Raw genomic sequence first — 16,451 nt, 5'->3', positions numbered from 1 at the left:
TGTACAGAGCAATGGCCACAGTCACTACTTTGTAAAAAAGTTTTCAAAGGCTTTAATAAAGGCACAAGATAAATGGGGAGATATCAAGTTTTGCAAGCTTAAAGATAGAATTAATAAATAATGATAATGATATAGCTAATAATAAATGTACTTTAAGATTTGCAAAGTACTTTTTATATAACCTCATTTGAATCTCACAACAACCCTAGAAGGGAAGTGCTATTATTATCCCCATTTTGCAGATGAAAAAACTAAGGCAAGTAAAGGTTAAGTGATTTATCTAAGGACTATGTGGATTGAACACATACATTAGCTAGTAAGGTGTGTAAGGCAGAATTTGAAATTGGGTCTTCCTGACTCCGAGTCTAGTTTTATCGTATCTAAAGCACATATTCCTACAGATGTTTTAAGTTTGTGATTTCAGTATAAACTACAGATACCAAAAAGCATAAAAATCAATGAACAAAGTATTTCTTAAAGGAGATAAAATATAGAATGTAGGAACTTTAAGGAGTAATAACAATAAGATTTAAGGAACTGTTAACAAGATACCCCTGAGGAGTGACAAACCACTACCAGCATTTTGCATCTTACCCAGAATTGTTAAAATACAGGATCCCCAAGTTCTATCCCATCTTTGTTAAGATTCCAAATGATTCTTTCTTGAAATGGAAGTGACTTTCTCCTACACCCCTACAGGGTTTAAAATAAATGAGACAGATTTCAGAAGTAATCTGGAATATTTTTATTGTGGATTTTTCTGTTTTCCCAGATTATAGTACAAAATAACTCAAATCTAGATGCAACTTACAAAAGCAAAACAGAGACAAGGAAGTCCTAGACTGAGACGTGTAATAATGTGGGAATTGAGTGAACCACACTGACTCCATCTTGTGACTCAATTCTGGATCTACTTCAGTATCCTTTCTATTCAATTATGGGTCTAGTCCAATTTCTGTCCTGTGAGAAAACTTAAGATGGGAATTAAGAGAAAACTTTATTACACTGTCTGGATCTAGCCCTGAGTGGCTGGGAAGCTTGGACCACTTCTACCTGTTGCTTAGAGATTTTTATATAATGACCTAGGTTACCAGAAACTCAGTCAAATCCAAAGACTGATGCAAGTTTTCTCAAAATGACATCTCATGTAAATGCAAGGAGTTTTCTCAAAATGACATCTCATGTAATTACAATCCATGTCTTATCTGAAAATTGGCCCTTGTCTAGTCAGTTACTATTTCCATGTTCTTTTGATCGAATCCAGAGGTGGGGAACCTGTGGCCTCCAGGCCACATGTGACCTCTAGATCCTCAAGTGTGGTCCTTTGACTGAATCCAAACTTCACATAACAAATCCCCATAGCAGAAGGACTTGTTCTGTAAAACTTGGACTCAGTCAAAAGGCTGCCAGGTGCTCACCCATGGAAGAGACATCTGGGGGAGTGGGACACCTCTTTTTCTGATTTCAAAGAATAAGACCTTTTTGCTTCCCTCCTCCCAATTTGGAAAGTCCCTAATCTCTCCTCCAATTAGAAATGAGGTTACCTAATATACTCTGTTAATTGTTTTCTTCTAATGAATAAAAATCTGTTTTCCTGGTCTCATTTTGTTACACAACTGGCATGCTACAGGGACAATGAAACCCATTCATCTCACTTTCTTTTGACAGTAAACTCACTAGTCAGTACCCTCTACTGGCCAGGAGGGGTAACTGCCATCAATACAGCAAAATACTTAAAAGAGTAAAGTAAACCTTAAGGCAGCTCTCTTCTAGCACAGCCAGGAAATGTGGATGACTTTGAAACCAAAGAGCCCTGCCCACTTTCACATAGAATTAAAATTTTTTTAACTTAAGTATTAATTCAAACAGGAACTGGAATCTGCTTAGGTTAACTTTGGATTTGGCAATTAATGTTACACAAGGGGAGAGCAGTGTTGGTCTCATCCTTTGCTACATAAAGCCCACTGAAGTTACAGAGTTGGAGGGCTTTGTTTGCAAAAAGGTACTTTTTTCTCTAGGAGAAATCAGTTGGGTGTCAATGCTAAAAGAGGATATATCAAAATGAGATTAATCAGAACATCTGTTTTATGTTCTTATGATGATGCCTCTAAATATACAACAAAAATTTGTTCTTCATATTTAAGAACTAAGGTTGTTTTTCTTGTTGCCTTACTTTATAATATTCAGTTACTCAGAATAATATGGTTACATAATAGTACAACATCATACAACCCAAACAAATTCAAATTACTGACAAGACATATTAGCCATAAGAACAGTTATGTAAATATCAGTACTTTCATGCTACACACACCAAATCATAACAAAAAAGACAATTATAAACAGGATGCTGTTCCTCCACATATTTTTCTTACAGTAAACCAAGTTTGTATTCCATCATCATATGTGGTTCTCCCATTATTTCACTTTGTGATGGATCTAAAAACAATGAGAAAAAATTAATGTAGCCTCAAAAAAGAACCAGAATGAAACATTTGTGATTGCTTTCTTATGCTATGTACTTTCCAAACTTATATTAACTCTAATCCACACACTGATCACTACTCACCCTGACACTATCTTCTATATAAGACACTTAACTAGGACCAGAAGCTGAACTCTCACTGAATGTTAAAACTGAGACCATGGTAGAGGGCAGCTAATCGAGAGCCCTCATTTTAGAAATAAGCAAAATAAAACACCAGAAAGGGTGATTTATCTAAGATCGCACAGAGCCAAGACCTGAACCCAAGTCTTCTGACTAAAACACAGTATTTTCCAACTCCCTTATATGGACAGTAAGATTGGAGCACCTTACCCAATGTCACACAGCTAGGGTGCAAAAGTGGATTTTAAGCCCAGGTCTTCTGACTCTCAGTCCAACACTCCTACCGTTATCACATTGTAAGAAGCTTTCAAGAACCTGAGGTCACCTCCATACAAAAACACTGAAGTAGGGCTTCAGTGACCTTAGTTATCACTGGAAGTGACCCTGGGTTATCACTGTGCCCCTCCCTATTTAAAACAGAAAAACTCTGTGTTTTCTACAAAATTATTCATTATAACTTACATGTTTTATATATAGTACTTGGGGCTAATGGAAATAAATCCTCATTACAGGGCTACTAATAGTTATCACTCAGTCTTCAAATCACAAATTAACAGTTTTTAAATAAATGCTTTTATATAATTAAAGAAAGCATCAGAACTAAGCTTTCTTCTTTAATTGTAATAGGAAGTTAAATAGAGTCTGAGACCTTAGTTTTTCCTGCATTTAAGAAATTCCTGTAGGGAAGATTCTCAAAGAGAAGGATTCCTAACTATGCTGCTGTTGTGTCCACAGCACTTCCTCACCGGATATTAGCAGCAAAGCAAAACTGATGCAATCCAATCAGAATTTGTTTGTCTGTTTCTATAGAACTGTTGGGGGCACAGCACACAGAAGTAATATGGCTGTCATTATATTTGTTTATTCTCCTGGGTCCCAGAAACAGCAGAGAATGCTGGCTATGTTGTTCTTAGACAAAAGTTTACATGTAAGAACAATGCCACTGTTTGGGGAAATTTGGTAAAAATGACATACTTTCTCCCTGTACCCTATCATGCTTACAGAATTTCAGAAAATCACTGAGAAGGATAAAAGCTTTTTTTTTTTTTCTTTCCAAAAAGATCACTCCATTTATTCCCATGCAATTTTTCTTCTTAATCTTCATTAACTCTGTTGCTAACCATGTGATATATCTAAGCATACAACTTAACACTTAAGTTTACAATGAAAATGTGCAGGATAAAAATGCACATAGACTGAACTGATTTAAAGACAATTTAACTTAATTTTTAAATCTCTGGCATATATGACAATATACTTACCATTAAGAATATCTTCAAATCCAATACTCTCATCATTACCCCTCAAAATATCCAGGGAGAGATTCGAGCTCTGAAGAAAAGGAAGACGCTGGACCTGTAAGAGATATAGTATGAAGGGGAAAGAATATAAAGCATAACATAAAATACTCAAAGCCAAGGTGTACAATTATGTGTTCTTTATACTACAGTTTAAAAATTCTATAACCTATCAAGTAAAATATTCACTTAAAGTGCAGTCTCATTGTATTTCCCAGCAGCTCATTTATCATAATTGGTGCTTAATTCTATTAAATAAATGAAAGCTAAAAATATGCCAAATTGTCTTTCACACGAAGATACAAGAAAGGAGTTAAGAAAATCAAGTCTTATTTTTCTTAAATTCACAATTATACTTTGGCAATAGGATAAAAATGTCATAAAATATTGCTAAAATATAAAACTCTAGCTTTTTGTTTATAGTTATCCACTATCAAAGTCGACTCTCCTCTTTGTCAGTCTGATTTGACAACTGATACTCACATGCTATAAAGGAAATGCTATCGAGTAAATTCTAAGAAAAACCCAATTTTGTGCAAATGTTGCATTTAATCAAAATGTCACTTGCTGGTAGGCATACTGTTTTGTACCATTAGATATATAAAAGAAAAGTGTATAGGACTTTTTGAGATGTTGCAGCTTAGAACTAGAGCACTGGCTCTGGAGTCAGGAGGATCTGAGTTCAAATCTGGCCTTGTGTGACCTTGGGCAAGTCACTTAACCCCAACCACCCTACTATTCTCTCCCTCCCCACCCCCACAAAAAGCAAAAAAAAAAAAAATGAGAAGAGCAGGTAAATAACCTGCCCCAAATCACTGAGGAGGTAAGTTTCAGAACTAGAACTTGAACTAAGATGCCCTAGCTTAAAACATACTGCTCCCAAAAAGAGGTGTCAAGGGAGAGTATGAAAAACGGAAGAAGCTGATGAGGCCAACCTACAATGTTACAACAATCCCTGGACAATATCATAGAATTATGTACTATTGTTATCCTACATGGACACTAACACAGCTTAAGAAAAATGCTTTGAATCTTATGACTTGCAAGAGATAATCTAACCAAGGCAAAGAGAAGAGGAATTCTGACAGAGAAGGCACTTGTGACAGGTCTCGTGAAAGAAATGTCAGAATAGGCAAAATGATAAAAGCATACACCAGTTTTAATATATAAGAAGGAATGTGACTCAGTTAATGGGGAATTATGATTTTGGAGTTTAGTGAGTACCAGCATTTTCTTATCCTGACCTATATATCTATTGTTGCTATCCAAATTGTAGTCAATAATCTATAGAGAAAATGAAAGCAACATCAGGCTAAGGGTAGATAACTTGAGGTTAATTTTAACTGAAAGAAAATAGCTTTAGTTTTAAGGGGAAAAAGTGTTTAATAAACAGAAAGGAAACAAAAGGGCAGTAAGCATAATTTAGTCCCTCAATATTGTCAAAATCTTGTCCCAAAAGAGGGGAGTAATTGAACGACACTAGTTGAAAGTATAATGATTGAAATGTAAATGTGTATATATATATATATATATATATATATATACATATTAAAAATGCTGTTAGTAAAATGGAAGTGAATTATGAAAATTTATAAAGATTCTGTCATATTCCAGTTCATGTTATGTTTATGCTTGTGGTTTACATAAATCTTGTAGTCAGATTATTGAGTCAATTAACATATCTGATACCTGTTAAGGCCTGGTGGCAGTAAAATCAAGAGACAGTAAGATTCTTAACAAGGATCACTAAAGATTACATAACAAATTATCTAAAAAAATGAGTGCCAATGAACACCTTAAATGATTTGTAATGTTAAAAAATAATGAACATTCTTACATGCCCCCAAGGCATTTACCTTTATATAACAGATCTTATAAAGCAAAGTGGAATACAGATACAAAAAGTTAAAGGAAATTCTCTACTCATTAGAAATATCCTCAGGTAGTTGAAGGGAAAATATATGTATAAATAGATTTATGTATGTGTAGGAGGGTGTATGGGCATATAAATACATATGTGAGTGTGTGTATATGTGTGTACATGTATACATTAGGGCACAGGATCAGTTGAATAGAAAGGGATGATATCTAAAAAACAAAAGAGGTGAGAGAGGAATATAACAAGAGATAGAATAGAGTAAATTATCTCATATTAAAGAGGCAAGAGAAAACTTAAAATGGATGGGAAGATCAGGAAGGTGAAAAGGAATAGGTCAACCTTACTCTCATTGAATTTTGCTTAAGGAGGGAATAACATACACACTCATTTGGTTATCTTACCCTACAGGAAAAAGTAGGGGGCGAAGAGGATAAGAAGGGGGATGATAGAAGGGAGGGCAGATTGGGGGAGAGGGTAGTTAGAAGCACACACTTTTGAAAAGGGACAGAGTCAAAGTAGAAAATAGATTAAGTGGGGGGTAGGACAGGATGGAGGAAAATAGAATTAATCTTTCACAACATAACTACTATGGAAACGTTTTGCATAACTACACATGTACCACTTATATTGAATTGCTTGTCTTCCCAGTGGGGGTGGGTGAGGAGGGGAGAAGGGAAAGAATCTGGAAATCAAAGTTTTAAAAACAAATGAAAAAAATGTTTTTTACATGCAACTAGAAAATAAGATAAACAGGCACTGGGGTATTGAAATCCATCTTGCCCTACTAGAAAGTTAGAGGGAGTATGGGAGAGGATATAAGAGAGAGCAGATTGGGGGAAGGGGTATTCAGTAGGCTTGCTATCTTGGGGTGGGGGAAAGATGAGGAGAAATTTGTAGCTCTATATCTTGTGGAAATGAATGTTGAAAACTAAAAATAAATGAATAAAATTACACAGAAAAAAAAAAAAAGAAATATCCTCAGGCTTGAATTTCTGACAATTTCTCTATTTTTCTCCCAAAAGTTCTGGTTAGCACAAGGATACTTCTAAATGCAGACTCTGAGTTCCAATGCAGGTAACTGGCTCTTCCCAGCAAACAGCTTCCATTCCAGTTGCTGCAGATCACTACTGTCCACATATACACTGAGCATTTACTACATGTATACAAGTAGTTCAGTACAGGAGAAAGAGGTTTATGAAAGTTAGAAAACCTAGGTTCAAGCCCTACCACTGTCACTTATTAGCTGCCCTGACTGTATGTTATTTAACTTCCAAGCTTTTGCCCTGCCTAACTCCCAGGCTTTTGTTGTGAAAATCAAATAAGGTCACTTCTCTGGGTCCTGGTTTTATCATCTGTAAGATCAAATGCATTGACTTTTTTGTGAGAATGCTTTGTAAAGTGCTCTACAAAGAAGTATTATCATTATATAAAACAGGATTGGCATAATTGGAAAAATTACGACTGCCATAAAATCTCTAAATTCTTTTGTGCTAGTCCAAAGTTTTGCCTCTCTTGTGACAATATGTGGTTTTGTTGAAAGCACTGTAAAATAGGTAAGATGATATCCCTACCCTATACAAGAGAGGCTTTTATAGTGGTTTTTATAATTTCAATTCTGTGAAATCACAAGTTCTTGTCATATGGAGCACTAAAATAGATGGCAAGGGGATGTAGAATATCTTTCTCATATGCTAATATGTCACTAAAAAGGACATGATGCCATCTTGGGGAGGGAAGAAAATTTAAAACTTACAGAAGTGAATGCTGAAAACTAAAAATAACTACTTTTTTACAAAAGGACATATGATTGATAAAATGTAGCTTGCAGCCCAGAGAGATCATCTAATGCAAACCCATCATTTTGTAGCTTGGAAAATGGAGACCCAAAAAGGCTAAGTGATTGTTGATCTTTAGTGGGAAAAAAATGAAAGCAGCTTAGCCAAAACAGAAGTGTAGAAACTTTAGGAAAAAAGTAAGCCTCTCCACAACTTTGCCCCTGCTGTACCCAGGTGATTGAATGCTCTCCTTCCTCGCCCCCACTTCTAGAATCCCTGCTGTCTTCCTTGACTCAGCTCTGGAGCTACACGAAATCTTTTTTAATCCCCACAGCTGCTAATGTGCCTCTTCCCCTGTGCCTCTGATGTATATTTCTATGTGCACAGGTTGTCTCCCTCATTGAATGTATAAGTTCCTTCAAGGCAAGGATTGTGAACTAAATTACTGATAGTATCAAAGGTTATAACACAGAGCCTAACACAGTTCCTGAAACTTATAGGAGAAGCTTATGGAGATAGAACATTAAAAACTCTGGCACGACTACTTTTAGCAGTTAAGCTACTTGTGTTGTTCACAGAAGAAATGAGTGCTGGAAGCGAAATAACTTAATTCTCAATTTTTTCAAAGAATAACTAAGGCAGAAAATCTACTGCTGAGATAAACCAAACCTACCTGTTTCACTGCCTTGAACTCCATCTGTAACTTCAGGGGAGCATACAGGCCTTGGATATTCCTCAGTGTGGAAAAATTCATTTTATCTTGATTGAGCTGGAACTGCAAAAGATAAGCAGTTTAAAATGTTGCCAGAGTCTTTCAAGAGATATCAAAGAATGCATGTGAAACCCTACTTGGATTCAACATATCATTCATCATAAATGAAATTAAGTAATTGCTAAAAGTAATTATTTTAATCCCTTAAAAATTCAAAATATTTCACACACATATTTAATAGGTATATTTATTTGGTAACAAATGCAGGTAAGGTCTCATTTTAGGCAAAGGTTTTAGACGAAACTGTGATCTATAAAGCAGGTAAACTGTGAGTTTTGTTTACATTAATGTAATTTCCATTTATAGCTGAGGATTGTTGCCCAAAGAGCATCAAAAACTTCCAGTGTCTCCCCCCACCAAAAAAGTATATTTAGCAAAAATTACACTTTGAGAAGAATAAATAAAATTAGTTTCTATGTAATAAAATGGCAATTTCACAAAAGAATATACCATCACATCTATTTAACTGTGTCAAAATTTTAGCTAATTTCTTGAAGTAGTACAAAAAGACTATACATGTCTTTTTCAAATAGTTAACTTCTTTTCTTTTTTTTTTGCTTTTTGGAGGGCAACTGGGGTTAAGTGACTTGCCCAAGGTCACACGAGTAACTTCTTGAGCTTCTCTTAAACAAATACAAGTGACAATTACACAAAGAAATTTCTACTAGTTCCAGAAACCATTCATTCATATATTCCTTCTCTATTCAACAAGTAATTATTAAATATGTATGTGCCAAGCATACTACAAAGACAAAATAAAAAGACATTAAGAGAATAAAAGTTAATGTGGTGGGTTCTCTAGTTCGGGGAATTAGAAGCATTCTATCACATTTGTAAACAGATTAAGGATGAATTTTGGAAAAATAAAACTGGTCAAGTAAAGGGTTCCCAAATGTTATCAATTTTGATTGTACAATAACATCGAGAAAATTTTACACCCAAATAATATTCAGCATCCTGGACAAAGCATTTTCTATGAAAAAAATATAGTCACAAAGATAATTGCCTCCTTGAGAAATTATTTGTGACCCCCCAAAAAACGTAGTAAGGACCAAAACAATGTTTGGTCTTTAAAATTCTAAAACTGGATATACCACAATTGTGAAAGATGATTCTAAAGGGAATCTTTCGGGTTTCTAAAATAATGAGGGTCACAGGTTCTAACTAGAGAGAATTCACTTTTTCTTTATAAGGCATTACTAGATTCCTTTAAACACAAAACTCTTACTAATGTTTTGTATATTGGTTTTTATTTGCAAAAATTTAATTTATACAAAACTTTTCAGGATTTTACCTATCGTGGAAAGGTTAGCAACTGATGTTAGCAAGAAATATTTACTCAAAACCTAATATATGTAGTGTTGTGCTAATATACAGTATAGTAAGATATATATAATATCTGCCCTCAAAGAGTTTACAATCAAACTGGGAAGAGTCACAAGATAATAACGAGGATACAACTATATCAATCTCATACTGTATATGTATACATGCATATATGTAGAGGAATCATGTACAGTACACAAGGTTAAGTTCAGGATCGGAAATAGTCAGGTTCAAATATCACCTCTGACACTATATGATTCTGGACACATCACTTAATTATGTCTCACACAACTACCTAGAACTTAGTGGATAGGCTACAGACAGGTTCCTTTCTGTGCAAGTGAGAGGAGGTCCCACATCAAGCATCATGAATCAAATGATGAGATAACAGAGACCAGAAGACCAGGCATTGACGAGGTACAAGTTATAGAATCTAAGTTTGAAGGGAACTAGGAAGTCATCTAGCATAATCTACCTAATTTAAGAATTTTTTTCCTAAAGCAACCTTAACAGATGCTCTAGCAAAGCACTCTTAGTGAAGGGAGCTCAGTAATTTGCCAAGTTTCTTTTCCCACTGTTGGATCTTTCTAAATGGTCCCCTGGACCTTCCATCTATGGGTTCCAGTTCTTATTTCTGAAATAAGATGGTCTACTTCCTTCATACAGCTGAAGACAATTGTCACATTCCTTCCTTAGCCTTCTATTTTCCAAAGCAAATATCTTAAGTTCCTTCAGTTATTCTCCATATGTTTTCCTGCTCCTTCATCAGTCTAATCATTTCCTTTTGGTTATATTCTTTTAAATTTGTAAAATGCAGTTACTAAAACTTCACATATTAGCCCATATGTGTGGTCTGAAAAGCATAGAGGGATTTGCCTTTTATCAAGGCATTATATTTCTATTGTTTGAAATTGTTTTTTGTCTTTTTGTAGAAATTTACTAAGTGGACGATACGCACCAGGCACTATCCTCTCATTGTTACTTATCAAAGTCCCTTTCAAAATCCTTACTGTGGTATAGAGGTGGCTCTGAGTTCTCAAGAGCCAGCCCCAAACAGCACAAGCCCAAACAAGTTGCTAGAAACCTGGGATATAAGTTCATAGTTTAAGAACCAAACTAGTTAAATTAAAAGTGACTTTTCACTACAGCGGTGGCCATCAAGAATTGGTATGTTTTTGGGAAAATGTGACTTCAGTTTTGAAGATACAAGTTTTGAGATGATGGCAAGTAGCTGGAAATGTAAGAGGAAACAAGGCTAAAGAGATACAGCAGAAAAGTGATAGTTAAATTTGGGATGGTAGATTAAGCTCTGTGAATAGAGAAAATATAAGAGCAGGACTAATCCTTGACTACCTCCCAATGTAAGTTCCTTGAAGGCAAATTGTTACATCTTTTATTTCCAGAAAAACAGCATAGCATAGGTAATAACAGAACTAGTATTGCAGCCAGAAGACCTAGGTTTATCCCTCATCTTTAACATTTACAGTTCGGCACATATACCTGTGTACCTGTGAGAGAGTCACTTAAACTCTCAACAATGTTCAGACAACTCTCTTAAGATTAAGTTTCAGGCAAAGCAGATTTGTATTAATAGAGAAATTTTCCTTACCAAGTAGTTCCTTAGATCAATAAAGTCACAGATAAGAGTCCCTATCTCAATCCCTAGTACCCAGCAAATAATATTAAATAACATTATTTAACAAATCAAAGGATAAAGATAAAAGTGAAGCTATTAAAGAATAAGTCAGAAGAAATTGAGAATCAATGCAATATCGTTAACTCAGAAAATTTTATCATTTCACTGATCATTCATCACCCTCCCCTGCTGGATACTCTCTAAGTTCTGGGGCACTGTTTTCTTCTTGCTTATTTGACAACTCCTCCTATTTTGCTAGATCTTTATCCAAGTCATGCCCACTTACTATGGGTATCCCACAAGGTTCTGACCTGGACCTCTTTTCTAATTTTCTCTCTACACTTTTCATTTGGTGATCATCATCTCCCATGTGTGTGTTCAATGATCACTTCTATGCAGAGGATTCCCAGATCTATATAGCTAGCCCCCTCTTTCCTATATAGATTTATATAGCTAGTCCCCTCTTTTCCACATCACCAATCGCCTTTTCGACATCTTGATCTGAACATAAGAATCTCAAAACTCAACATGTTCAAAATAGAACTCATTATCTTTCCCCCCGAAACACTCCCTCTTTCCAATTTTCTTTTTACACATTACTGTCAAAGGAACCACGACCTTCCCAAGCACCCAGGCTCACAACTTTACCATCCTCTTCAACTCCACTCTCACACCATATATCCAATGTTGTCAGATCTTGTAATTGCTACCTTTATTACATCTTTCTAACATCTGTTGTCTTCTCTCCACTCACACAGCTAGAATAGGGTCTCACATAGGCTTGCATTAACTCTCAACTAGACTACTACCATAGCCTTCTAATTAGTCTTCTTCCTCAAACCTCTTCCCAATGCAAACCATCCACTCTTCTGCTGCCAAAGAGGTTCTTCCTAAAGCACAGGTCGGACCATGTCACTCCCTCCCAGCTCAATGAGCACCAATAATCTCAAGTATCTTCAGGATTAAATATAAATTGTTTGACATTTAAAGCTCTTCAAAACCTGGTCTCCTCCTAACTTTCCAATCTTTCCTCCCCTCTATGCACATTACAATCCACCTAATCTGGCCTATTTGTTGTTTCTCACATACAACACTAACTGCCACCTCTATGCTGTCCCCCAGGCCTGGAATGCTCTGACTTTTCCCTTTGCCTCTTAGCTATTCCAGCTTCTTCAAGACTCAGATCAAATCTTCCTTGTACAAGAGGTTTTTAATTACCCATCCCTCTATCCCCTCTCTGCACCCTAATGCCTTCTGAGATTTGTTCCCATCTACTCTGCATATATCTTACATGTACAGTTATTTAATATGCCCCCCTCCAACCCTCTTAAATGTGAGCTCCTGAAGACAGTGACTTGTGTTGCTTTCCTTTATACTACCAATACTTAGCACATTATTTATCACATAGTAAGTACCTAATAAATGCTTTACTGATTATTCCTTGGCGGTGGAAATGCTTTAATACAATTATATAAGTTAAATGTTAGCAGGTGAATTTTAAATTTATGGGATAAGAATAAGAGAATCATTAATTTACATACTTACATTTTTTTCTGATAATTCAAGAGGATGACTTGGCAAAAGTTCATTTTTCACACAAGAAAAACTGAAAATATAAAAAAGAGACTAAACCAGTCAGTATGAAAAATTCAAAATAACATTTAATTTAGTTACTTTCAAGGTATATTTCTGAAGGTTAAACACATTCAACACAGGAAAAAAACAAATTGAAAAACAAGACTTTTACCTCACTGGTTCTAAGAGGACTTATGAATGCACAAAAACAGTTTTCAGTTTCCTAATGGTGATTTGACACCTTGCAAAAAATATTCAGTTATAACATTATTTCAGATTAGAAACTGATTAAGCTTCTGAACTCTACATAGGTCTATATATTTTGAAATGTGTTTTTCCCATCTTCATGCTATACGATGTAGAAAAATTCCTCAGCCCTAGAGTTATTTCTTGCTGCATAAATGCTATATAGTTCCATTATTAGAGAACAGGGATTTCTGGTTACTCACACCAGGTAAATTTTACATTTTTTCTTTCCATATAAATGGAGAGTCGAGTTAACTACAACCAAGAGTTACAAGACTCAATTTGTATGTGCTATAAATGAATAACTTACTTGCCTTTTGACCCCCTTGGACTCCCCCACTTGTAGTGCCATCAACCAGGCTCAAAACTTTGAAGTCATCCTTTGCTCCCTTCCTACTTACATCAATTCAATCAATCCTAAAGCCCTTTAAAAACTTCCTTAGTAATGCCTCTCTATCATTTCTTCCTTTCCATTTCCTCTTGGCCTGAACTCCAAACTTTCTTATTGAGGCTCTCACTTAATAATTTCATTACAATAAAGCCAACCCTTAATACTATTGACCTACCCTCTCCGAAGAATATCATGGTTTCCAAAAGGGGCACTAGCTGAAAGTTCAGACACTGAAATACTGTCCTTTAGCTGAGATCCAAGTCCTCTGGTATTCTGCAAAATGAAAATGGTTAGTTACTATCAAATCAACAATGAGTAAGTTTATATGTTCAATTTCTAAAATGGTTAAGGTGCTAACTGTTAAAAAAAGATGACTAGTAGATATACTGTATTGTAAAACATAAAATTATACTGTTTTATGTAATTAATTTTCTTTACAGGTAGTAATAAAAAATTTATCTTCAAATTATTTGTTGCTTAAGCACCATGTACATGTTATTTCTGCAGAAAAATTTTTGAAATCACTGGTAAACAGGATTAAATCTGATTAGTATTCTATCAATAGTTGTACTTATTTTGTCAGTGATGTTACTAACTACTTTGTACAGGTAAAATCCTATTGATTTAGAAACCAGATAAATCACATTAATAGTATTCTGTTTTACAAACTCATTAGTGCAAGGTTGTGTTTTTTTTTAACCAGATCTGTAATGTTCTATTGTTTAATTTCCTTCAAAGAAAAAGAAGGCAACTTGTTAGTAATTTATAAGCCTTAGCTGTCTGGGACAATATGACGTAGCTATCATGTGTTAGAAGCAGAATTTGAATCCATGTTTATTTTTTTATTTTACCCTAAATCTAGTCTTTGATATATCATCCTTCCTCCCTTAAACAGCTTAGTAATTTCTAGCATGCACAAAATCATCTCAATATAAAAACAGCTAAGTTTTTTAATAGACATCCTGCTCCCCATTGCCTTGAGTCATCCAACTCCTCTATGGATGACATTTTAGTCTGAAATTACCCAGCACACTCATCTCTTTCATTCCTCAGTCATCAAATATTATTTTATTTCTTAAAAAGTCCCTTTCCTCTCTACTGTCATAACTATGAAAGAGGGTGTTGAAGAGTTTGGGAGAAAAAGATCTCTTCTCCATCCCCTAGGAAAACCACAAGAAAAAAAACTGAGAGAATATTTAACATAGCTGACATAAATATATCAGGCACATATACATAGATAACTAGGTATACTATACAGGCTTACTATGTGCTAGGTAGGCACTATGTAAGAAATTATAATCTAAATGGATCCTTGCAACAACCCTGAAAGGTAGGAGTAAAATCTTCATTTTACAGATGGGGCAACTGAGGCAGATAGGAGTTAAGTGGCTTGCTCAGGGTCATTCCATTAGGCAGGTGCTATTATTATTCTCATTTTACAGAGAAGGAAACTAAGGCAAATAGGGATACAGTGACTTATCCAAGGTCACACTACTACTGTCAGAGGCAGGATCTAAACGTGGCCTTTCTGACTCTAGGCCCGGCACTCCATTGACTGCGCCACCTAGCAGCCTCCCATTTTACTTTCAGTTTTGTCCTTCCCAGCTTGAAGCCGGAGGTCCAAAAAGGGGCCGACAGGGAGAGGGAAGCCCAGGAAGTGCCAAGGTCAAAGCCAAGGCCGATACCAAGGCCGCTGCCGCTGCTGCTGTTCCTCCTCCTCCTCCCCATGACTCAGCACAGGCCGGGCGCCGAGACTGGGCCCCATCCCGCGGCACCTCGGGACTGGTACTAAGAGCAGAGCCACCGAGCGGGCAGCCGAGGCCATGACCCAATATTGTCCCAAACCACTCGAGAGACTCGGGTTCGCTCAGCGCGGTGTAATCACTACACTCACCATCTTCGATCCGCTGGCTCGCCACCGCCGCACCGATCCTCGCTCTCCTCCTCCGCTTCGCTTTCCATTTCCGTTTCCGCTGTGAGTCCGTCTTCCTCCGCGCCCCGCCCGACATCCGCCGGAAGTGCGTCAGACCGGGCCTGGAAGGAAGAATAAGTTCGGGCCGTTCTGAGGGAGATGCGGCTAACGGAGGCTCCCACGCTTGGTGCTTCTCGGGGGCCGAGGGGAGGGGACCGGAGGCTCTCCTGGGGCTGAGGCATGTGTTAGAGCCGGCGTGCGTCCTGCGCATCTGTGGAAGGGAGGGAGGGAGGGAGGGGGGGCAGCTGAGGCTTGTGACCCCTCCCTGACCTTTCGTAACTATATTTAGACGCGTCGCGTGCAAGATGTAGAAGAGGACTGGGAGCCCTGGGGAATGAGTACCCCCAGGGGGTGGAGGAAACGAGGAGAAGGTTGTAGCTAATGATAAAAGAAGACTTAGGTTTGATTTGAGGCAGCTAGGTGGCGCACTGGCTAGGGCGGTGGCCTGAGTGAGGACCTGAGTTCAAATTCGGATCACTGTGTGGCCCTGGGCAAGTGACTTAACCTCTCTTAGCATGAGTTTCCTCATCAATAAAATAAGGATAATAATAGCACCTACTTCCCAGAGTTGTGAAATGCTTCACAAGCATTCAAAGCTCCATAGACATACTAGCTGTTACATTATTCAGGAAAGAGAGGACCCCTAGATAACTCAGTGCCTGACATTCTTTGGAGATCTACCAAAGCATCTTACAGAAAATGACAGGCCAGAATTGCAGTTTAATCAGCAGAATTTTAAACAGAGAATCCCTTCCATATGCCAGGGACCATGCTTGGCTTTCCTACAACCTTCTCCACGTTTCCTCCACCCCCAGGGGGTACTCATTCCCCAGGGCTCCCAGCCCCTTCTACATCCTTGGTTTCCCTCTTAGCTTAATTATACTGTATGGCTACTATAATGAAAAACATTGAAATCAGTTCCCCGGTAAAGTGCTTGCTATGGAGCAAAGCACTCTGCTAAGCAATTTATAAA

General features: G+C 36.9%; 1 protein-coding gene and 1 long non-coding RNA gene across 3 annotated transcripts in view; one reads left to right on the top strand and one right to left on the bottom strand.

Moving 5' to 3' along the window:
* LOC138155470 (uncharacterized) overlaps positions 1 to 16,451 on the top strand; it is a 440,018-nt gene that overhangs the window by 340,327 nt on the left and 83,240 nt on the right. The window lies entirely within an intron of this gene.
* Positions 731 to 15,546, bottom strand: POMP (proteasome maturation protein). Its single transcript, XM_069080027.1, has 6 exons — positions 15,401 to 15,546; positions 13,682 to 13,779; positions 12,840 to 12,900; positions 8,234 to 8,335; positions 3,871 to 3,964; positions 731 to 2,439 (listed from the first exon to the last, which is right to left on the bottom strand). Exons 1-6 carry the CDS (start codon positions 15,401 to 15,403, stop codon positions 2,372 to 2,374), a joined length of 426 nt encoding a protein of 141 aa, XP_068936128.1. The 5' UTR covers positions 15,404 to 15,546; the 3' UTR covers positions 731 to 2,371.

This window comes from Petaurus breviceps, unplaced genomic scaffold (genome assembly GCF_028583685.1).
Source record: "Petaurus breviceps papuanus isolate PSGF00001 unplaced genomic scaffold, PetGlider_PUasm1.0 91133, whole genome shotgun sequence".
NCBI lineage: Eukaryota > Metazoa > Chordata > Mammalia > Diprotodontia > Petauridae > Petaurus > Petaurus breviceps.
The sequence above is the reverse complement of the archived record's forward strand: the minus strand, read 5'-3'. Positions and strand labels throughout refer to the sequence as shown.

Excerpts from the sequence above, each read along its gene's own strand:
- POMP (XM_069080027.1), bottom strand. Across the intron at positions 8,336-12,839 it reads TTGAATTATCAGAAAAAAAT|TTCCAGCTCAATCAAGATAA; the intron begins GTAAGTATGTAA and ends TATCTTTTGCAG. Across the intron at positions 3,965-8,233 it reads AGTTCAAGGCAGTGAAACAG|GTCCAGCGTCTTCCTTTTCT; the intron begins GTAGGTTTGGTT and ends TATCTCTTACAG.